The sequence below is a fragment of the Gopherus evgoodei genome, chromosome 3 (genome assembly GCF_007399415.2).
Source record: "Gopherus evgoodei ecotype Sinaloan lineage chromosome 3, rGopEvg1_v1.p, whole genome shotgun sequence".
Classification (NCBI taxonomy): Eukaryota; Metazoa; Chordata; order Testudines; family Testudinidae; genus Gopherus; species Gopherus evgoodei.
In genome coordinates, this window is record NC_044324.1 from 12389341 (window position 1) to 12412925 (window position 23585).

Here is a 23585-nt window from a genome sequence, read left to right on the forward strand (position 1 = left end):
CATGCGTGGCGGAAGCTGACTGTGGCCTGGCTCCGCTTAGGAATGGCTGGCAAAGACAAGTACGGGAGGCCAGAGACACCGTGCCAAGAGCAGCCAGAGTGACCTCGCGACTGGGGTGAAGAGACTTGGAGCCAGGGCTGAGCGCTGGGGGTTCTGCAGGGAGGAACCTGGCGCTTCTCGTGGTGCAGAGCCCAGGGACTGAGCTGAGACCAGGCCCCTCCTCCCGACTGGCTGCTGATTCCATGCACCCTGGCACACCAGTGACCAGCACCCAGGTACACACACCCAGGCTCCTGCTCCCCCTGGATGTCGGCCATGGGCAGAGACCACGTGGCAGCTGAATCGCACTGGGTGCAAACAGCGTATTGCCGCTGATGGCAATGGGCCAGATCCGCGGTTGGTGCAAATCAGCCCAGCCCACTGACATCAATGGGCGGGATCCGCAGCTGGTGCAAACCAGCCCACCGGGGTCAGCAGAGCAGTACTGACTCCCACCAGCTGAGGGTCTGGCCCCACACGGTGAGAGGTGCTGGGCCGATGGCCCCAAGGCTGCAGGCTTCCTCCCCAAAGAACAGGTAGAGATGGGAGCAGCACGGCGCGCTTCCTCCTCACCCGTCACCTTGCCCCCAATGTGATGAGCTAGCCAGTGGGGAGCTACGTGGTACCATCTATGGCCCCGCCCTATAGCCCTTACCCACATGAGCAGCTCCGCTGCAGCCAACGGGGATGACTTCCGGGAGTAAGGGAGAGTGGATCAGACCCTAGAAGGGGATTTCCCAGAGACACTCAGCCACCCCAAACATCAGTCCTCTGAGGGGAACTGACCGCGGTCCAGAACTCAGAGGTGAGAGTCCCTACACCCCATTCCTGGAGACCCCCCTCCAAGCCTGATGGATTCCCGACGTACCGACCGTTTGCTGCACAGCCCGGACTGTCCTTGGCCAGTTAGACACACCACTGACATTCGTAGCCAGTGTGGGCTGCATTAGTTCTTCCTGCTAGTCTGAATCAATCCCCCAGAGACACATGGATGGGGCCTGCCTTTCGCAGCAGGTTACTTAACCTCAGAACCTTCAAATTATTAAATAACCTAGCAAACAGGTGTGAGCAGTCTGCCAGAGCAGCGATTGCAGGGATCACAACCACCCTGCACGCCTCACCCGAGTGGTGAGTGAGATCCCAGAAGGGTTCAACTCCCGGAGGGGCCAGATCAACCCAGCTGCTTCTTAATGCTACTGGGATGCAACTGACATGATCAGCAATGCCTAGTGGGAAAAGCACAGGGTTGGACATCAGGGATTCTGGTTCTGTTCCTGGCATCATCTACAGACTCACTGTGTGATCTTGGGAAAGTCACTTAATTGCCCTGTGCCTCGGTTTCCCCATTTGTGAAACAGGGCTCGTGACGCCTGCTCACCTCCCCAGGGCAGTGTTAGGGTGGACACCTTTGGGGAGGGTGAAGCGCTTGGAGATCCACGGGTAGCACGCACTGGAGATGCGCACAGCCATGTCTCAGGGCAGCCTGCCAGGGCAGGCACTGCTGTACGCTAGTCCCTGAGCTACGCTACCCTGTGAGTTGCCCACAGCCTCCCTGAAGGCAGTGACATGACACTAGCATAACAGAGAGTAGGGTGTGACCCAAGGGGATATAATTATAAGCAGTCAGGATGAGAGCTACTCTGACATCTGGTGGTGAATTGTAGGGAGTGTGGAAAGAATTTCAAGAATTTCAAAGAATGTGGAAAGAGATTTCGAGCATTTGCATTGCCCCCCCCCCACTTAGCATAAGCCCACAGCAGACTGGGATGGTTATTTTAACAGCTCTGGGATCTCCAATTTCTTTGTTATTGGGACAGGAGGAAAAAAAGTTTGTCACCCTGATTGTGTGAATGGGGAGCTGTGGGACTGCTTTGTGACAGAGATGACTCAACCTCAGTTGGGTGGTACTTGCTAAACATGGGACATGGGTTCCAACCCCCCCCCCCCCCACTGAACTGACAGAGGTTGGGGACTGGTGTGTGTGTATTTGGTGGTATGGGTCCCCCTTGAGGGTCTGGAACACCTTTTGCACATTCTCCTCTCTCCAATGTTAAAGAGTAGAACTAATTTTGATGCTATTAGGAGTGCATCTAGAGACTGCTGAGCTGAATTCATGTTGGGCCAATGGTGCATCAGCACCAGGGCTCCCCTACTAAGAGCTGAAATCATTGAGTGCTGTGTTAACCAGTGGGGGAGCCTGAAGACCTATTGCTAAGTGGCTGGCAGAGTGGAGCAGTTTGCAGTGTGTTGGAGCAGCCCATGGAACAGTGAGTGGAGTGAAGCAGTTTGCAGGGACGGCTGGAGGAGCGGCACAGCTGGTGTGGTGGAGCGGGTTGTGGTGAAGGCTGCAGCAGAACTCCATGGAGAGGCGGAGCAGCTGGCCCTGGTCCATGTAAGGTGCCCCTTAACACCCTGTGTGGGCTTCCCCTCCCCCCATTTCCACCCAGGCTAGGGGGGTAAAACACTGCAGATAAACTCTTGAATTCTGGGGTGGCACTGACCAGAGACTTTTGGGTTGTTGGACTTTGGGGTAATTGGACTTAAGACCCTAAGGGGAAAAGGACATTGCCAAACGTACTTGGAGGTGGGTTTTTGTCTATGGTTTGTGTTATAATCCTGTTTGTGGTGTTTCTCCAATGGGATGTCGCATTGATTCCTTCCTTTATTAAAAAGATTTTGCTACACTCAGACTCCGTGCTTGCGAGAGGGAAAGTATTGCCTCCTAGAGGCGCCCGAGGGGGTGTGGTATGTGAGTGTCCCAGGTCACTGGGTGGGGGCTCGAGCCGGTTATGCATGGTGTTACTGAAACGGAACCCCTGGATACTGAACCCGGCCCTTGTTGCTGCCAACTCAGAGGGACAGAAGGGTTACATAATATATCCGAGAAACAGGCCATCCCGCTTCCGTTATGGCTGTCCTGGGGGTGGGGGCAGGACAGACTGGGGAAACCTGGCACGCTGGGTTATTATTAAGAATATTTGCCACTTCTACAGAGCCAAAGATCTCTGAGCGCTTCCCGCACACGAGGCGGAGGACCCCCGGGAGGAAGGGATGGACAGAGAGACTAAGTGACTCTCCCAAGGCCACACAGCAAGGCAGTGACTCTCACTAGATGCTAACCACTAGCCACATTGTCTCCCTGCCATGGCACATCTAAGCCGGGCAGGCTGGGTCGGACAGACATCTGCGCCATGATCCATCATCGCAAGATGACATGTGTCAGGTTTGGCTTCACTGAAATACGTGGCAAGACCCCAGACTGCAAGCTTGGAGCCAGAGGTACAGAATTTAGCAGAGGCTCTGATTTCAGTCTGAACTTTCCGAATGCTGAGAGAGATCTTAGCACTGACCCCGGTTTTATCGATCTCTACGTCGCTTTGGTATCATGCTTTCAAAAATTTACCCTCTGCTATCTCCAGTTCCTCCTTCTCCTCGGCTTCTGCTGCGGCCGCTTCCTGCTGCCGGAGTTGCTGGAGAGAGATGAGACGGGCAATGAGATGCAGAAAAGGGCAGGCACAGGAATGACACATTCTATTCCTACAAATACCTTTCAGCCTGCAGCCTGTTAGAAAATATAAAATGTAGCACCACTGAAATGCAGCCTGCTCTGGGGTGAAGCACAGCGACTGTATAACAGCACAGTCACCATTTAGGACAGGAAGTGAAAACCAGCTAACATTGCATGGGGAGTTTTACACAGGCAAAATGTAAGCTGGAATTTGTCCAAGACTTTGGGGCTGATGCTAGATCTGGGTGAATAAAACTGATTTTACAATTCACTGGCCATTCCGAAAATTTTTAAATTTTTTTTTCAGTGAACCATTATTATTTTGGATCAAACAAACCAGTTTGTTTTATTTTCAAGCCTTTAGCTTTTCATTTTTTAAAATAAAACTGACATAAATTTCACAATTAAAAGTCATTTCAAAGGTAAAAATCTCAGAATGTGTCAGAACAAAATATTGTCATTTTAAAAATTTTGGGGGGAGGTGTTTTTTTTCCCCTGACTAAATCAGTTTGGCAAATTTGACATGAACTTGCAAAATATTCAAAAATCTGGGGGAGGTTTTGACAAAAAAAAGTTTCAGATGAAAAATTTCACCCAGCTCTAGTTCTTTGGGGCAGGGATTCTCTGGATTTGTACAGCACCGAGTGCACTGGAGGCCTAGTCTGTAACTGAGACTCCTTGGTACTACAATAATAGAAATACTAAGTAAGAACAGTTAACATCCAGTACTGCAGTAAACAAAACAGAACAAAAAGTCCCATGGACCTTTCCTAACCACAAGCAGTCAGAAGCTCTGCTTTATTTCTGTTCCCAAACGAGATATCAGCTGCAATCTCCTCTCTCATGCCCACAAGGCAGGAAGACAACAGAGAGGGGGCTGTGAGAAGTGAGTTGGCTCATGTTAGGAGGAGTAAAGGAGGCTTTAAGCCACCTTAGTATCCCATAGGCCTTTGGGCCCAGCCAGAGAGTTGGACAGACCCCTGTGTAAGTTAGAGCTGCCTTGAGGCTGCTCTAAGCTATGTTCTGGATGCTGGGGTAGCTCATGATGCTGAAGGCATTTACTGGCTGGGAGAGCGCCTACTTTGAAGGGCCCTATATGCCGCAGCAGGGAGTGGACTCAGAGCGGATAAGAATCAGCGACCTAGAGACAAAAGCCTCAATATCTCATTGTCAGCTCCTATGCTTCCTCGTGGATAATGTGTGTGTCCATATACTCTGCTGGGAGCTGCTCCAGAAATGCCCAACCTTTGCTCGTAGGGGCCAGATTCGCCGGGACCTCGGCATCGCTCTGGTGACACAAAGCAGCCAAGCTACCGGTGCCTGCCGGGGAATCTGGCCCTAGAATGTTAACCGAGAAGATGAAATAGCCGCGCCTGGCAGTGTGAATTCTCCCATGGGCTGAACCCCATGCCCCCTCCCTTCCTGCCCTGCTCCTACCTCCTTCATAGTCTCAATGGAAGCAAAGTACTTGGACCACCAGTCCAGCATGCTTTCATCTGGCTCCTCCTCCTCAATCTCCTCTCCCCCTCCTTTCTTCTTCTTCTTTTTCTTTTCCTTCTCCTCTTCTGACTGCCAGGGCGGGCAGAGCACAGCAGAGCGGGAGAGAAATGGGGAGAGGCTGAAGGAGCCCTGCAGCCAAGATGGGGAACTAGATCCCCTCCCAACCCAGCCTGTGTACTGTTAGCTCAGGCAGGGGAAACCGAGGCACGGAGCAGTGACGTGACTCACCCAGTCACACAGGGAGTCAGCGGCAGCTTTGGCGCTGCACTTGGAGACCACAGGGCTGGCCCAGCCTTGGGACATTTTAGCTACTGCTCAGAGCCCAACTGCCAAGAGAGGAGCCCAAAGCTGCAGAGGTCTAACCCTGAGCTCAATCCCATGGGCGAAGTCTGAGGTGTTGGAAGCGGAGGTTTGGGTTGAGGCTCCTCGCTGCTCTGAACAGCATCCATTGCCAGCCCCCGCTCCCAGGCAGCCCCCAAGGGTCAAACGCCACCCGCAGCACTCCCGGGCCAGAGTCTCAGCTGGCGTCACTCCAGATTGCTCCACTGATGTCCACGGAGCCCGCTGAGGATCTGCTCTTCGCTAGGAGCTGGGTGGGTGGGTTTGGTGGCCAAACTTGGCCATCATAAACCCATTTGGGGCTCCCATCCGTTGGGGTCATGGTGGCTCTGGGCTCGCCTCACCATCTACCCCAGGGGTTCTCACCCTTTTTCTCTCTGAGGCCCCCCCCAACATGCTATAAAAACTCCACGGTCCCCCTGTCCCACAACAACTGGGTTTCTGCATATAAAAGCCAGGGCCACTAGTGGGTCACAAGCAGGGCAACTGCCTGGGACCCCACGCCACAGGGGCCACCACAAAGCTAGCCCAGGTGGCAGGGCTCAGGGCCCCGGGCTTCAGCCCCATGCAGTGGGGCTTCGGCTTTCTGCTCCAAGTCGCAAGCAAGTCTAATGTTGGTCCTGCTTGGGGGACCCCCTGAAACCTGCTCAGGGCCCCCCAGGGGACTCTGGACCCCTGGTTGAGAACTACTGGTTTAACCCTGTGGCTCCAGCTTTCACTGACACTGCTAGTTACAGATGTGCACAGATGTGCAGTCCAGTGCCCAGTGAATAGACAGGAAGGACTCCCTTGACGTCTATGGGCTGGGGGTCAGGCCCGTGCTGCGTGCCCAGCTGACTCAGCTTCCCCGCGTGCCCCATAGCAGCACCCCCAAAGCCAAGCAGCGAGGCAAGGGCAGGGCAAAGCCCAGCAAGTCCAGCACTTACCATGTCAACCTTCACCACTGCGTCCGAGTTCTGCCACATGGAACGAGAGGGAATGGGGGAGAACAAACAGTTAGTGCAAATGCACAGCAGCGAGCGAGGATGCACCTCTGTGCTTTGCACACACATGCACGACACCCACCAAGCCACCCAGCCACAATGAGTTGGGAACAGAGACGCACGACACACACACCAAAGAAATGAACAAGGCATCTGGTGTCCTGAAATGAACAACTGCAATTACTAAAAGTGAACAGGCGCCGACACTCCAGGGAAGTTTGCAAGATGATTCGCTGGGAGATGCTGCTTCTCCTGCTCTGCCAGTTAAATATCACGGGACTAGATAGCAGGGTGATGGGCTCAGGAGAAATGCACGGATCCACAGAGCAGATGCAGGCATTTTCCTCTTCTCCAGCTTTGCATGCCAATTTGTTATTGTAGGGTTGCTCATACATGCCAGGGTGGGGCACCCTCGTTTATTATGTGCTGCGCTGTGCGTGCTGGTTGTTATTGTAGGGTTGCTGAGGTGCGGTACCCTGGTTTGTATGAGTGCTGCGCTGTGCGTGCTGGTTGTTATTGTAGGGTTGCTGAGGTGGGGTACCCCGGTTTGTTTGAGCGCTGAGCTGTGCGTGCTGGTTGTTATTGTAGGGTTGCTGAGGCGGGTACCCCGGTTTGTATGAGTGCTGCGCTGTGGGTGCTGGTTGTTACTATAGGGTTGCTGAGGCGGGGTACCCCGGTTTGTATGACTACTGCGCTGTGGGTGCTGGTTGTTATTGTAGGGTTGCTGAGGCAGGGTACCCCGGTTTGTATGAGTACTGCGCTGTGGTTGCTGGCTGCTATTGTAGGGTTGCTGAGGCGGGGTACCCTGGTTTGTATGAGTGCTGTGCTGTGGGTGCTGGTTGTTATTGTAGGGTTGCTGAGGCGGGGTACCCTGGTTTGTATGAGTGCTGCGCTGTGGGTGCTGGTTGTTATTGTAGGGTTGCTGAGGCGGGGTACCCTGGTTTGCATGAGTGCTGCGCTGTGTGTGCTGGTTGTTATTGTAGGGTTGCTGAGGTGGGGTACCCTGGTTTGTATGAGTGCTGCGCTGTGTGTGCTGGTTGTTATTGTAGGGTTGCTGAGGCGGGTTAACCTGGTTTGTATGAGTGCTGCGCTGTGCGTGCTGGTTGTTATTGTAGGGTTGCTGAGGCGGGTTAACCTGGTTTGTATGAGTGCTGCGCTGTGTGTGCTGGTTGTTATTGTAGGGTTGCTGAGGTGGGGTACCCTGGTTTGTATGAGTGCTGGGCTGTGCGTGCTGGTTGTTATTGTAGGGTTGCTGAGGCGGGTTAACCTGGTTTGTATGAGTGCTGCGCTGTGCGTGCTGGTTGTTATTGTAGGGTTGCTGAGGCGGGTTAACCTGGTTTGTATGAGTGCTGCGCTGTGTGTGCTGGTTGTTATTGTAGGGTTGCTGAGGTGGGGTACCCTGGTTTGTATGAGTGCTGTGCTGTGCATGCTGGTTCTTATTGTAGGGTTGCTGAGGCGGGTTAACCTGGTTTGTATGAGTGCTGCGCTGTGTGTGCTGGTTGTTACTCCTTGAAGCAGAATTACAATCTCTATGTGCTCTCATTCCTGGAGGGGGGCTCTCTGTGCAGGTAGCACCGTGTGCACCCTCCCTGGCCAGCGTGGGGCCAGCCTACGCCTTTCACTCAGGGCGTCAGTTTGGTTGCACGTCCCATCAGATGGTTGGCCCCTGGGGGCTGTAGCTTTGCAAAGAAACACGCCGCTCAAGGAATGAGCTTGGCTGCTCTGACACTCACAGCCTCCAGCTTCACCATGGTCTCCATCTTCTTGATGGGCACCTCTGGTTCCATGTTGATGACAATTTCACCTGGGGGATGATAGCATGGGCCTCCGTTGGCCAGGGCCAAACAGCCATTGAGAAGTTTAGCTGGACAGAGGAGAGAGAGAGAGAGAGAGAGAGAGGCAGAGAGGAACCAGTGTAGAGGAGACCCGAAGAGACCGGGGAGCAGGAATGTGAGGGAGGAGGGTGATGGGGAAAAGAGACAAGAAACGGGAATGGTCCTGGGAACAAGAATCAGGGGAAAGGAAACACCTGCCCTCAAAGGGAAACCCAACTCAGCCAGAGTCACCATAGGGGAAGGGCCACTCGGCCGGCGCTCACACCTGCAATACCAGCTAGCACATGTGGATGAGTGGGAATTTTGTGCTGTAGCACAGAGCTGCAGGGACGGACTGGGGTACGGGTGGCTTCTACCTATCCACTGCACAGGTGCCGTGTGGACAGAGGCGTCGGCCTCGGCCTCTCTGTCGAGGCCCCTGTGCCCTCGCTACGGAGAAGCCTGCATGGCTGCACAAGAGGTGGCCTTTGCCCCACTAATCCCTGGCATACACGGAGCTCTCCAGGCACGGTCCCTGCCCCAGGGGATGCTGCGGCTGTCAGGCACTGGGCCCGCAGCGGTCCGGAGGCGGGCTTTGTTATCTGGGCCTAGGTGGGTTCCACAGGGATACTGATGCCTCGACCCACTGAGCAAGCCCTGGAATCTCCCACCCATCTGACCCCCGTCCCTTGTCCTGACCTGACGCTCCCTCCCTGGAGCCCTGCCTGGCTCTTGTCTGCCCTCTGCTAAGTTAGGCACTTTAATGAGCAGGAAACCCCACATCCTGTCTATCACTCTCTGCCCATCCCTGCCCTGTTCTGGGGCCAGGGGCCACACGCAGTCCAGGGAATCCACCCTGCTGGTACCTGCAGTGTTCCAGTGCTGGGATTTCTTGTCCGGAGGCCGGTGGATGAACCTCCGCAGGGAGCTGACGGCGTGGGAGCCCACCAGTGTGTACCGGCCAAAGGCCCGGCAGTCCACCACCCGGATGTTCAGGGGTGGGTGGAGCAGCTCGTTCTCCGGGAGGTCCTGGAAGGGAATGGGTCCCCGTCATAGGGGGTCAGGGGTTATTTTGGGGGAGGCTCAGACCAGGGTCCCATTGGAGGGTGAACGCTAAGTCAGTTTCCTTCCCCAGCCAAGCAGGACTCACTCCCGTCGGGGGAAAGGTAGCCCTCAAGTGACCCCCTCGGCAGGGGAGAAGGGGATTGCTTTCCAGTGGGGGAGAGCGCAGGGCCCCGAACCACGCGGGAGTGGGATGGGCCCTATTAATCGGCCTACATTAATAGAGGCCCTTCGTGACACGGCGCTGCGCCACCACCGCCGAGCACAGCCCCGCAGCCCTATAGGCCCAGTGGGGAAACCAAGGCAGAGAGGGTCAGTGACTTGCCCATGACCACCCAGGGAGTCGCTGCCCGAGTCAGGGTAAGAACTCAGGCGGCAGCTGGATCCCAGCCCACTAGCCCCCTACCGAGACCAGCCGCTCCTGCTGCCCCCCTTCCCCACAGGGCTCCCACCCCTGGCCCTGCTCAGGAGCGGTAGGAATGGCCTCTCCCGGCCAGGCAGGGCTCAGCTATCCCCCTCCCCACTGCCCTGGAGCAGGCCCGACTCACCACTTCAAACCACTTGACCAGGGTGCTGAAGTTGGGGTTTTTCTTGTAGTTCTGGATCAGGGCCGACTGGACGCCCTTGCCGGCGCACTCGATGTCCACCCGGGGCCGGTCCACCTGGGCCAGGTTCACCCGCTTCAGGTCCCGCAGGCCCCAGAACAGGATCTGGGTCGAAGGGAAGGCGCTGAGGTAAGGAGCTGAGAGCCGCCAACGGCCTGCGTCTGACAGCCAGAGGTGGCACCGGGAGCCCAGGGTAAAGGGCCGTGGTGTGATATCAGCTGGGGACACAAAGCCTTGGGCTGCCTGTGCCTGGCTGAGAGCCTCCACCTCTGACATCCGGCAGCTGAGCAAACTTCCCTGCCCTCTAGCCGTGCCAGGATACCCCAGCATTGAGTCTGGACCCCGCCCCAGATATTATAGTTGGCTCTCCTAAGCACCGCTGGTGCCACCCGAAACAGCCCCACGTGGCCTCTGCCATGCAGTTCGGACGTGGCCATTTGTGCTGTTTATTGACACCACTGTGAGCGCAGACACCAAAAGCCAGCGACCCAGGAAGCAGCTGGGGCCTGCGGATGAGCAGTATCCCCAGGGTTGTTACCTCCACTCTGTATTTACTCAGCACAGGTCGGATCCCCAGGGGCACTGGCAGGATGGGACCCTGCTCCGTGTCCGTCGGCCCATCGATCAGAGGCAGGTCCGACTTGCCAGCCGGGCCGATCTGGAAGAGAAACGACACCAATTAGGAGCCACTCCACCGAAATGCCTCGTGAGCGTCTGATCAGCGCCTCCTTCACCGGTTCCCCCATGCCCGGTTGGGACAGGAGGGTTTTACGTTCCTGCATTCACTCCTCAGGGTTTATTGCTCCACACCCAGATGACTGATGCTCCCCCAAGTGAGGAGCACTGAAGCAATGACGTTCAGCTCCAAGATACCCAGTCCCGGCACACGTGCAGCTAAAACCCCGCCAGGCAGCTCCCTGGCTTGGTGCCAGGAGACACGCTCCTGCGCTCACAGGGCTGCACCCCCAACGGAGGTGATTGGCCCCCGGCGGGCTCTCAAACCTGGGACTCTCATGGGTGAAAGAGGCAGTTCTGCTGTTTGCGCTCCAGGAGACGCGCCCGTTGGCACCTGTCATGATAGCGCCGGTGCACTAGAGTTGGCAAGAAGCAGGCCAGCGGGCAGTGTTCGCACCGGGCGTCTTTACCAGCGCAGGTGATTAACCATCGGAAGGAACACCCAGGGGAGGGGTGGATTCGCCTTCCCTTGGCATCTCCCAGCCCAGGCTGCCTGTCTGGGAGGCACGTCAGACAAATGCAAGTTGTGAGGGTCTGTCCAGGGGTGACTGGTGAAATGCCAGTGGCAGATTGTCACCCCAACACGCTGCCCCCTGCTGGCCCACTCATCAGCATAGGCCTCACCCCAGCCGGCGGGAAGTGGGGACTCGCTGAACGAGGACTTGGCCAGACACTCTGCTGCACCTTGGCCAGGAGAGCCGGCAGGGGCTGTGCTCGCCCGTCCCTCCTGGGAGCATCTCCAGCTCACTCCTGCCACGATACACGACCCGCATCCAGCACCTTGCGTTGCCTGCGCAGTTCCCAGTGCAGGGGGGTCGCGCAGGGTGGCGTTATCTGCTACCTGGCTCCGTGGGCTGGGCTGTTACCTGGAGCAGCTCGAAGGCCGCCAGCAGGTCCCCGGCTGTGGAGTTGCCCCGGTAGATCTGGTAGTACTCCAGCTGGGGCGGGAAGCGCGGGGGGCCGTAGTCCTCGTCCGACATCTTCACCACCGGCTTGGCAAAGGTGCGGCCCATGAAGTCCGCCTTGCCCTGGAAAGGCAGAGAGAGAGCTTGGGCTTGTCCCAGGAGGCTGCTTCCCACCCCCCAGCCCAGCCCCACGGCTCGCCCCAGCACAGCCCCATGGCTCCCCCCCAGCCTGGGTGGGCAGGTTTGTGCGGGAAGCTGATTGGCAAGTGGATGGAGAGGAAGATCCGGCAGGGCTCACTGAATCAAGGGATTCTGCCCTGTTCTCCAGTGGGCTGTGGATGCCAAAGTTGCTTTGTGGCTGGCACCTCCTTAATATACCACAATCCCTGCCACCTGTGTGCAGGGAGCCCTTTGCTGGAATAGCAGGGGGGCTGCAGGCTGGGATTGAGGGTGTGATGAACTGGGAATGTTCTTAATGTTTTCTCTGAATACTGTGCTGGTGCCTCAGTGTCCCCTATGCAGTTCTTAATATCTAGGTGGTGGAATAAGGGTGTGTGATTGCTACAGAGGAAGGGGCCAGTGCACCTAAATGCCTGGCATTCTGTCTCCTAGAAACTGATGGCCTGGGCCCCTCCTCTGCAAAGGTGCCAACTGAAGGTGTTGGAGACAAAGAGGTCAAGTGACCTCCTGGCCCGGGAAAGGGGCTGAGCAAAGAGGAGGGGCTGGAGGGGGTTGTTAGTCTGGAGCTGGCTGGGGACGAGGAGTGAAGTGCAGATGTGGGGGTCTGGCTCACTGCCCCCCAGAATGGACCCGGCCGAGGGGTCCGGTTCTCTGTACCCACAAGCTCTGTTTTAGACCCTGTTCCTGTCATTGAATAAACCTCTGTGTTACTGGCTGGCTGAGTCACGTCTGACTGTGAAGTAGGGGTGCAGGACCCTTTCGCTTCCCCAGGACCCCGCTGGGGCGGGCTCGCTGTGGGAAGCGCACGGAGGGGCAGAGGATGCTGAATGCTCCAAGGAGGGACCCAGGACGTGAAGCCGTGTGACCTTCTTGCCCTGAATAAGTCTGCTCCAAGGGAGAGGAGGCTCCCCAAAGTCCTGCCTGGCTTGGTGGGGAGCAGTTCCAGAACATCGCCTGGTGACTCCGTGACGGAAGGGCATTGGCGAAGCTGGGGGAGCAGGTGTTGATAGCAGGGGGCTGTAGGTTGGGCGGGAGGGGCATTAGCAGAGTTGGGGGACAGAAGCGGATATCGGGGGGCTGTGGGTCGGGACTAGGGTGACCAGATGTCCCAATTTTATAGGGACAGTGCCTATATTTGGGGCTTTTTTAATATGGGTTCCTATTACCCTCTCACCCCCGTCCCGATTTTTCACACTTGCTATCTGATTACCTTGGTCAGGACAGAAGCGGATACCAGGGGGCTGCAGGTCGGGAGGGAGGGGCACTAGCAGAGCTGGGGGCAGGAGCGGCGCCACGGTTTTTGGTGCCCTAGGCAGGGGTCCTTCCGCGCTCCCGGTCGTTGGCGGCAATTCTGCGGCGGGGGGGGGGGGGTCCTTCCACGCTCCCGGTCTTCAGGACACTTGGGCGGCGAGTCCCAGAGCAAGTGAAGGACCCACCACAGAATTGCCGCCGCAGACCCGGAGCGCGGAAGGACCCCTCGCTGCCGAATTGCCACCGAGAGCGGCAAAATGCCGCCCTCCCAAATCCTAGCGCCCTAGGCGACTGCCTAGGTCACCTAAATGCAAGCGCCGGCCCTGGCTGGGGGACAGGAGTGGATAGCGGGGGGCTGTGGGTTGGGACAGGAGCAGATACCAGGGGACTGTGAGTTGGGATTGAGGTGCTGTTGCAGAGGTAAAGGCCTGACTAACGTCTCCCTGCCTTCGGCCTCACAGTCGCTGACTCTCACGTCAGCAGGAAAATTCAGCCACTCTGTGTCACTGAAGCAGCCTGTTACATGCAGCACTGGCTGTGTAATTGGCCCAGTCCTTGTGTTCCGCAGCCTCTTCCTTCTGCTGGGGGCTGGTGCCCAGGGGTTGTTAGGGATGGTGACGGGGACAAGCGGCTTTCCACAACCAACACCAACACCGTGTCTGCTGTGTGCCCGTGACTAATCCGCCCCCCAGTCCCTGGCATGTGCTCCCAGCAGGCCGCGCCAGGGCCCTCCCTCACCACCGTGTCCTGGTCGTAGATCTCAATGACGATAATGGGGGGGTCGTCCCGCATCTCGTGGGCTTCCCCGTAGAGCTCCACATTGTCGAAGACCAGCAGCTGGTCCCAGGTCGGGCACAGCGTCTCGTTGAGCACCTGGAGGAGTAGGAGGGGGAAAGAGCACCAGGGCTGTGGTTACGGGGAGAAGAGGGGCAGACATACTCTCCTGGTACTTCCCACACAACACACTGGAGATACAAGATGGCTGCTTTAAAACTATGGTGGCGAGAAGGCGGGTCCCTGAGCCGGGACGCCCGGACGCAATCTCCTCCCAGCTTGCAGATCTTTGCCTCTGTTGGTGGAGCCTTGACCACATCCTGATGCCCCAAGTGAAAGACCCCAAGTGAAAGAGAAGTGAGGTCTAGTGGCTGAAGCACAGCACTGGGAGCTCCCCAGAGCTCCAACACTGACTCGCCGTCGGCCCTCAGGCAGGTCACTTATTCTGCTCATGTATCAGCTTCTCTCCGTGTAAAATGGGGATCATGACAGGCACCCCCAGGGGAGCTGCCAGGATCAGTCAATGGGTGCACATTGAACAGCACCCAGCAGGGTTCAAACCCCAAATCTTTACACCCCCAGTGCAGCCCTCTCTGGCTTGAGCTAAAGGGGAATCTCCATCAGCTAGTAGCACTAAGTAGACTGTTATCCTTCTGGGGGCCAGGCCCAGATGGCACCTGTCATACGCCTTGCCAGCGTGTTATACCTCCGGGCAGCACCTGATGTGCGGTGTTTTCATTACACCTCACGCTTCCACCAGGTTTGCTGCAGTCTGGCAGCCCAGAAATTCAGTCCAGTGAGTTCAGATACAAACCCGCCCACCTCCCCATCCCCAGTTTAGGGGCCTGGCTCTTACCTCTGTGCACTGGCCCTGGGTGATGAAGAAAACCCGGGCAAAGGGATCAGAGAGGCCGCTGCTGTCTGCGGCGAACAAGCTCCTGGCCTGGTACATGTGGGCTCGGAGCTGGAACACCTGCTTCTCTGGGAGGAAAGGAGGGGGTGAGACTCCTGGGCAGCACCTGAGTGGCGGAGCTCAAAGCCGGACACCCCAGGGCAGTCGGGGCAGGGATTAGCCCTGGCCCAGCATGGACGGGGGCTGCTCCGGATGGAGAGGTACCTGCGGGACATGCAGCATGCTGGGGCTGCCTTGCAGATTCCTGCTGCACAGAACCGGCAGCGGCAGGCATCCGGTGCAGAGCCCGCGCTGTGGCCACTCCTGACCCGTGGCTGATGGGCTCAGCAGGGAAGGGCCATGTGGGGCAGAAAGGCCACCAGAAGTACAGTCCCCTGGCCGGCTTCCTGTGGGGCAGCACAGCCCCCCACACCAGGCTGCCTGCAATGCCAGCGCCGCCCTGGGAGTGACTCAGCCGGCGGGGCCGCCAGCCCTCGCCCAGCACGGCCCCCAGGAGCAGCACCCAAGGGAGCAGAGGGAGAGCGGGCGGCTCTTACTCGTGTAGAGGAGGCTGATGGGCGGGAAGGCCTGGAGGCCGAGGCCCTGGCTGGCTTTCTTCTCCTCGAAGCCGCAGGGCAGGCCGCTCAGGAAGTCCTTGCGCTGCTTGGTGAGGCCCAGCCACAGGTAGATCTCCATCTTGGCCTGCACCGTCCAGCCGGCCGGCCCGAAGCCCCTCTTCCCGGGCAGCTGGCACGGGGGGCAGAGCTTCAGCTGGGGCCAGACCAGACCCACCTCCTGCCCTCTGGGGTCAGACCCACCGCGCCATTCAGCCCCCCCCGCCCTCTGGGGTCAGACCCACTGCGCCATTCAGCTCCCCCCGCCCTCTGGGGTCAGACCCACTGCGCCATTCAGCCCCCCCCACTCCCCCGCCTCCTGCCCTCTGGGGTCAGACCCACCACGCCATTCAGCCCCCCGGTCTCCCGCCGCCTCCTGCCCTCTGGGGTCAGACCCACCGCGCTATTCAGCCCCTCCCACCCCCCCGCCTCCTGCCCTGTGGGGTCAGACCCACCGCACCATTCAGCCCCCCTCGTCCCCCGCCGCCTCCAGCCCCCCACTCACTTCCTGCCCTACAGGGTCAGACCCACCTCCTGCCCTCTGGGTCAGACCCACTGCACCATCCAACCCACCCTCCATCTCCTGCCCTACGGGGTCAGACCCACTACACCGTCCAATCCACCCTCCACCTCCTGCCCTATGGGGTCAGACCCACTGCACCATCCAACCCACCCTCCACCTCCTGCCCTACAGGGTCAGACCCACTGCACCATCCAATCCACCCTCCACCTCCTGCCCTCTGGGTCAGACCCACTACACCGTCCAATCCACCCTCCACCTCCTGCCCTATGGGGTCAGACCCACTGCACCATCCAACCCACCCTCCACCTCCTGCCCTACAGGGTCAGACCCACTGCACCATCCAACCCACCCTCCACCTCCTGCCCTATGGGGTCAGACCCACTGCACCGTCCAATCCACCCTCCACCTCCTGCCCTACGGGGTCAGACCCACTTCCTGCCCTCTGGGTCAGACCCACTGCACCATCCAATCCACCCTCCAGCTCCTGCCCTATGGGCTCAGAGTCATTGCACCGTCCAACCCACCCTCCACCTCCTGCCCTATGGGCTCAGAGTCATTGCACCGTCCAACCCACCCTCCACCTCCTGCCCTATGGGCTCAGAGTCATTGCACCGTCCAACCCACCCTCCACCTCCTGCCCTATGGGCTCAGAATCATTGCACCATCCAACCCACCCTCCACCTCCTGCCCTACGGGGTCAGACCCACTGCACCGTCCAACCCACCCTTCACCTCCTGCCCTACGGGGTCAGACCCGCTGCACCATTCAGCCCACTGCCCACCTCCTGCCCTGTGGGGTCAGACCCACTGCACCATCCAACCCACCCTTCACCTCCTGCCCTGTGGGCTCAGAGCCACCTGGCATTTTTTGTTGTCTTCCCCACCTACCCCTGCTCCGTGTAACCCAGCAGGAGGCCTCCCACTCTTACAGCTCAGATACTGGTACCTCACCTGCAGCAGCTCCCAGTACCTGGCACTCAGCTCCTTCCTGCCCTTTCCCCAGCCTCTATGCACCTCCCTGCCTCTCTTCACCCTCCCCTCCTCCTCCTGTCTCTCTCTCCATCCCCCCCCAGCGTGGGCTGCGGCAGCCCCATCTGAGCACAGGCCGGTTACCCTCAGGAAGACCGTCTTCACTTTGGTGCAGTCCTTGCCGGTCTCCTCGTCCACGATGGAGTACAGGATGTCCTTGGAGGGGATGCGGGCGTAGGCGATGCGCTTGCCATTGCTCATCATCCAGATGAAGATGTCGGGGATGCTGTGCTGTGGCTGCGAACCCCAACAAGGCCCTGCTCAACATGGCAGGCATGGCCAGGCACCCTTCTCCGGGACCAGCGGGAGGCGTCCCACCAGCTCTCCCCTCCTTCGTGACACTGACTGAGGCATCGGCAGACGGACTTGTCTAGTGTCTCCCAGGACTCAGTCACTGTAGGGTCCCCCACTCCCTTTCTTAGAGATGGTTTTAAGCCTCCCCATGTGGATTCCCAGATTCCCAGGCCAGAAGGGACCGTGGTGATCACCCACTCTGGCCACATGCAGAGCACTCAGGCCGTGTGACTGCCCTGAATTAACTTTGTGAGGCCTGACTTCTCCTTAGGGTCGTTAGCAGAGGGGGGCAGCGCACAGATCTCATGCCACGGTGAGGCCTCAGGGAGCTTTAACTCTCTGGCTGGGCTCCCAGCAGCATGCTGAGTCTATAGTAAAGCCAGGAGGAAATCGGAGTTCCATCCCGCGGGATGGTCCAATATTCTGCCCTTTGGTTTTGCCCCAAATTGAAATTTTAATTTGGAAATGTCCGAATGTAGCGTTTTTATATGCTTGGTTTGACAATGAACTGCCTCTGCCTTAGCTGCCCAGGGCCTCATGGGAGTTCATAGACTCAGAAAGATCAAGGTCAGAACAGACCACTGCGATCAGCGAGTCTGACCTGTATGACACAGGCCAGAGAACTGCCCCATAGTAATCCCCAGAACAGAGCTTTTAAGAAAACACCCAATCTCGATTTAAAATCTGTCCAGTTTCTCAACATCCTTCCTGAATTGTGGGCACCAGTTATTCAGTCACATTCTTCTCTACCGGCTGAGCTCCCTGGCCAGACTAAATTTCCCATGATTCATTGCAGCCATGGCAATCTTGCAACCCAACCAGAGGTGGCACTGTGGTGCATCATGGGAAATATACGCCACCCAGAAAGCCTGGTCCATAGGCACCAACAAACTGAAATGTTTTGACCCCGCCTGAAACAATTCTGTATAACTGGAAGTTAACCAAAAGTTAGGACGTGGCCAGTTGCATGCTGTCAGGAGCAGGGACCAGGCTGTCTTCGCTGGCCGGTTTACAGACAGACCTTCAGCCCTGTTCCAGGCTGGTGATTTAGGAGAGTTATTAACATCATCCCCGTTTTCACAGCACCACTCACTGCGCAACCTGAGTCCCCTCCTGAGTCCCACTCTGTTCAACAAGTCCAAGCCCCGATTCAGCCGCCAGCCTCCCCACCAATTCTCCCCCTTCGGGCCACGCCTGTGCACAGGGCAGAATTGGCTGCGTGTAACCCACGTTAACACTGTGTGGCTCTTTGTCCCCCTCTAGCAGCTGGTCCATGTGAAGAGCTTCCCAGAGGCCCATAGCTCAGGAGCTAGTGGCTCATGTACTTACCTGCAAAGGTTCCAGGTTCAATCCCTGCAGAAGACCCACCCATTGCTACCTGCCCATTCAAACCAACCAATGCACTTTTGTACAGCAGGCAAGTCAATGAGGCCCAGACACCAGCGTGGGTATCATAAGAACGACCATACTGGGTCAGACTAAAGGTCCATCTAGCCCAGTATCCTGTCTTCTGACAGTGGCCAATGCCAGGTGCCCCAGAGGGAATGAACAGAACAGGGAATCATCAAATGATCCATCCCCTGTCAGCCCATTCCCAGCTTCTGGCAAACAGAGCTAGGGGCACCATTCCTGCCCATTCCGGCTAGTAGCCATTGATGGACCTATCCTCCATGAACTTATCTAGTTCTTTTTTGAACCCTGTTATAGCCTTGGTCTTCACAACATCCTCTGGCAAAGAGTTCCACAGACTGACTACATGTTGTGTAAAGAAATACTTCCTTTTCCTTGTTTTAAACCTGCTGGCTATTCATTTCATTTGGTGACCTCTAGTTCTTGTGTTATGAGAAGGGGTAAATAACACTTCCTTATCTACTTTCTCCACACCAGTCATGATTTTATAGACCTCTGTTATATCCCCCTTTAATCGTTTCTTTTACAAGTTGAAAAGTCCCAGTTTTATTAATCTCTCCTCACATGGCAGCTGTTCCATACCCCTAATAATTTTTATTGCCCTTTTCTGAACCTTTTCCAAGTCCACTATATCTTTTATGAGATGGGGCGACCACGTCTGCTCACAGTATTCAAGATGTGGGTGTACCATGGAGTTATATAGCGGCAATATGATATTTTCTGTCTTATTATCTATCCCTTTCTTAATGATTCCCAACATTCTGTTTGCTTTTTTGACAGCCGCTGCACATTGAGTAGGTGTTTTCAGAGAACTATTCACAATGACGCCAAGATCTCTTTTTTGAGCTAATTTAGACTCCATCATTTTCTATGTATAGTTGAGATTATGTTTTCCAATGTGCATTACTTTGCATTTATCAACATTGAATTTCATCTGCCATTTTCTTGCCCAGTCATGCAGTTTTGTGAGATCCCTTTGTAGCTCTTTGCAATCTGCTTCAGACTTAATGCACTTAACTGCGAGCAGAACATGGACACCTTTAAGGAGAAGCAGAGCCCAGCTGGAGTGTGGCACCTTTAACTCACACAGGTTTATAAAGCCTCAGTAAGCCCATTTCCCTGGCCCTCGGCCTAGGATCAATGCACAAAGCAACAGCCACCAGCAGAGGCTGCTCGTTTTCCTCCCCTGAGGGCCAGCAGCTCCCTGTTAGCAGGCTCACACCCAGGGTCAGTGGGGAAAGGCAGCTCCTGCTCACCTCATCTGCCAGGAAGCGGAGCTTCTGCAGGAAGTTCTGCACCAGCTTCAGCTTGTCCCGCATCGTGTTTTTCTTCACCTGCGACCGCAGGGTCTTGGCTTGCTGGCCCATGTTCTCCTGCGGGTACAATGTCAGTGAACGAGCGGTTAAAGGACCAGAGAGAAGGAAAAAAGACAGGGCAGGTATGCATGCAGTGAGGACGGGTGGAAGGACGGTGCCTCAGTTTCCCCATCTATAATAATGGGCTGGTGATGCCAACTTCCCAGATAGTTAATTCGTTAATGCCTGTAAGTGCAGGAAGGAGCTATGCCAAGGGATAGAGAAAGTCGTCTTAGTGAAGGGGGCTGGCGTGGCAGCCCTCGAGACATCTATGCAGTGATTAGAGACAGCCTGGGAAGTAACAGAGCAAGTCTCTCCCCTGTTCACCGGGGGAGCACAGCTCCCATACTCCATACAGTCCTGGAGGCTGCCAAGCAAGGGCCAGGAGAGCCAGGAGCAGTGGTGGGTAGCTGGGCTGCCAATCCCATTTCACCGAACACCACCAGCAGGTACAGCTTTCCCCTTGGGCTCCATATCCCATTGACAACACCCAGAGCCTCCCCGCCCACCCCTCGCTGACCTTTCACCCCGCTCCACCCTCCAGATGCTCTCACCAACTCCCGCATGCAGGATTTGAGCCGCTCTCGGTCCAGTCGGGTCCGGGCAGAGAGGCTCTGATCTTTGTTGGTGAGGGTCACAAAGCGGCTGGCGGGGGAGAGAGACAAGACATCGTCAGTCACGTGGGGCTCAGGAGAGGAGAGACAGCGGCCGAGGGCGTGGGAAGTTGCGTGAGAGGTCTGGAAGTGGCGCGCCCGCCATGCACGGGGTGCATTTCACCCAGTGGGGATAGACCAGGATGCCTCCAGCAGGATCCCCACTCCCTGCCAAGGATCTGTGCAGCAGGTTAGATCGCCTAGCCACCTACCAGGCTCCGTCAGCCGCCCTGCAATACAGCTAACGGTAACTGGCTTAATGGCACACGCTGCTGGGGGATGCCCGGCAGGGGCGGCCCCCCGTGTACGAGGCTGTAACGCTCACAGGGCCCTGGTGTCTGACTCCTTGAGACTTTCCGTAGTCTCTCTGCCTCTTTCCCTTCCCCCTTCCAACTCACAAGCATCCGCTGCTCAGCTCCTCCAGGACCCCTCGGAGCCGGCGCTCAGGGTGCGGCTTCTCGGTCTTGATCATCTCCTGCACGTCGTTGAGCCCCTCCTCCTGGAAGGGCAAGGAGAGAAGGAGGCGATGTGTCACCAGGGGCAGGACAGAACCGCAGCTTCCCCTGGGGAGAGCCACGTTGGGCTGGCGAAGCGCCAGCGAGAAGCCCCTTCCCCTCTCTCTTCTGGGCTGGGGTGGGGAAGTTGGGGGTGCCCTGTTCAGTAGTCCAGCCAGCCATGTACAGCTGGCTCACACAGTCAGAGGAGACCAGTTCTGGGCCTTCTCTGGGGCTTTTCCCCAGCGACTTCACATCACCTTGGGTGGGGCTTCTGGGACGTCTTTGTGGGAATCCCTCACCGTTAGGCTAACGAGGCCAGTCTCTGGAGCTTTCTGCTCTCCCTCAGCTTCGAGCTGCAACTAGGGCTGCCCCCTGCATCCCTCTGGACACCAGGGTCCCGGGCTTTGGCTCCCTGCGCAGCTGGGTTCACCAGTGTGGTCCCTGCGATGGGACCGTTCATGCACAATGAGCAGCTGCAGGGTGCAGACACAGATGTCAATGCAGGGGAACTAGGTGTGGCGTCCACTGCCCTCCTGTGCTCCTATTCCCCTGGGATCCCTGCCCCATCCTCGGACTGACCAGCTTGTCTGCAATCTTGTCCATGATGTTGGCGTTGTAGAGCCTCCGCCTCTGGTCCTGCCACCAGCTCTTGATGTAGATGCAGGGCTTCTTCTCGAAGTAAGGCAAGTGGAAGTAGTTCCTGCAGGGAAGGGAGGAAGGATACCTGAGCGCACCGGAGAGGGAACCGCCGGCGTCCTGACAGGCCCACAGAGGACAGCGTGAGGGCGCTGATGCCGCACAGGCTTGCATGGTGCCCAGCAGGGAGGGCACGGTGGGTGGAAGTGGAGGTAACACTAAGTGCTGGAGGCCTCTTCCAAACCCACTGAAGTCAACAGAAAGACTCCCATAAACTTCAGGGGGCTTTGGGCCGGGCCCCAGGATCAGATCGTTGCCCTGAGCAGAAGGAAAATGCTGGTTGCTCGCTTCTAAATCACAGATCCCAAGGCCAGAAGGGACTGCTGTGATCATCTGGTCTGATCTCCTGTATGACACAGACCAGAGACCGGCCCCGGAATAATTCCCTTGGTAAATGGGCAATTACCGTCACCGTCCCACATCTCTGCCTTCCCACCTGAATCTGTCTAGCTTCATCTTCCAGCCACTGGATCCTGTTAGACTTTTCTCCGCTACGCTGACGAGCCCTTGATTAAATATTTGTTCCCCATGTAGATGCTTATAGTCTGGGATCAAGTCACCCCTTAACCTTCTCACTTCTAAGCTAACTAGACTCAAGGAGCTCAACCTATCACTGCAAGGCAGGTTTTCTATTCCTTGAAATATTCACGTGGCTCTTCTCTGATCCCTCTCCAGTTTATCAACATTCTTCCTGAACTGTGAGCACCAAAACTGGACCATTGTGATCGTCGGGTCCGAATGCCTAGATAGCACTGGCCAGAGAGTTGCCCCACAGTAACTCTGGTGTAAGCTACTGCAGATCTTTTTGAAAATCATCCAAGTGTCATTGAAAATTTGCCAGCAACAGAGAATCCACCCAACCTTTCGCAAATTGTTCCAATGGTTAATTACTGTCAGAGTCAAGAACTTGCACCTCGAGAGCAGGAGAAGAGGTGGAGCGTGGACAGAGAATAGACAAGGCAGAGGGATCATAGAATCATAGAATCTCAGGGTTGGAAGGGACCTCAGGAGGTATGTAGTCCAACCCACTGCTCAAAGCAGGACCAACCCCAACTAAATCATCCCAGCCAGGGCTTTGTCAAGCCTGATCTTAAAAACCTCTAAGGAAGGAGACCGAGACTAAGGGAGGAAGGACTGCCAAGTGGTCAGAGTGCTAGCTTGGGTGTCAGGAGATCTGGGCTTCGTTCTCTGCTCCAGCAGAGATTCCCTGGACCAGTCGATTAGTCTCTCTGGGCTTGTCTATACTGCAGTCAAACACCCACAGCTGGCCTGTCTCGGCTGCGTGCTGGAGCACAGATCAGAATGGACCCTTCAAAGCTGCCTGGAGCTCCAGCAGCTTCTCTGCCTGGAGGGCCTAACCTGTTGTCCTGTAATCCTGCTGATGGCTAAGAAGGCAGTATCCCCGTCTCAGTTTGAAGCACCAAACTCACTCAATACTGCATTGTAGCATATCCTAATGAAGCCAGCAGGGTGGGAAGAGCTCAGTCGCTCTGCTTCCCAACTGCCTGGGAGGTAAGAGACCCCACATTCTGTTCGATCTAATTACACCCCCTTCTTTTATCTTCCCTCCCCACAACCTTCAGCAACACTCCATCCCAGGCACACTTGCCTGTCAGTGATCAGGGGCTTCATTGGCTGAGTCGAGGAGACGAAGACCAGCTCCCCGTCGTCATCGGCCTCATCCTCGCTGGAGTGCTGGAGCAGCTCGGAGTCCTCCTGCTCACCGTCCCCACTCTCCTTCTTCTTCTTCAGGCTGGGCTTGGCCATGCCGTCGATCTGGTTCCCGTAGTTGCCTTGGGAAGAGGGTGGCAAAAGGAAACCCTTACCCTCTCAGCCCACCATGGGTGGGACTCGCCCTAGGTCTGTCAGGCGCTGCGGATTTAGGATGGGGAGGAATTTCCCCCAGGGATCCTGGGGAGATCAGGGAG

The 23585-nt window shown here is 56.8% G+C and overlaps 1 protein-coding gene across 1 annotated transcript in view; it reads right to left on the minus strand.

Annotated features, from left to right (window-relative positions):
• The window catches only part of OTOF (otoferlin), a 193013-nt gene that overhangs the window by 26697 nt on the left and 142731 nt on the right, over positions 1-23585 (minus strand). Inside the window, 17 exon segments of the mRNA XM_030555087.1 lie at positions 3443-3509; positions 4985-5116; positions 6313-6342; positions 8103-8233; positions 9050-9212; positions 9794-9955; positions 10389-10508; positions 11452-11613; positions 13660-13794; positions 14552-14676; positions 15145-15334; positions 16837-16989; positions 19713-19829; positions 20366-20456; positions 20863-20963; positions 21541-21661; positions 23267-23450. Coding sequence (XP_030410947.1) covers positions 3443-3509; positions 4985-5116; positions 6313-6342; positions 8103-8233; positions 9050-9212; positions 9794-9955; positions 10389-10508; positions 11452-11613; positions 13660-13794; positions 14552-14676; positions 15145-15334; positions 16837-16989; positions 19713-19829; positions 20366-20456; positions 20863-20963; positions 21541-21661; positions 23267-23450 — 2184 coding nt within the window.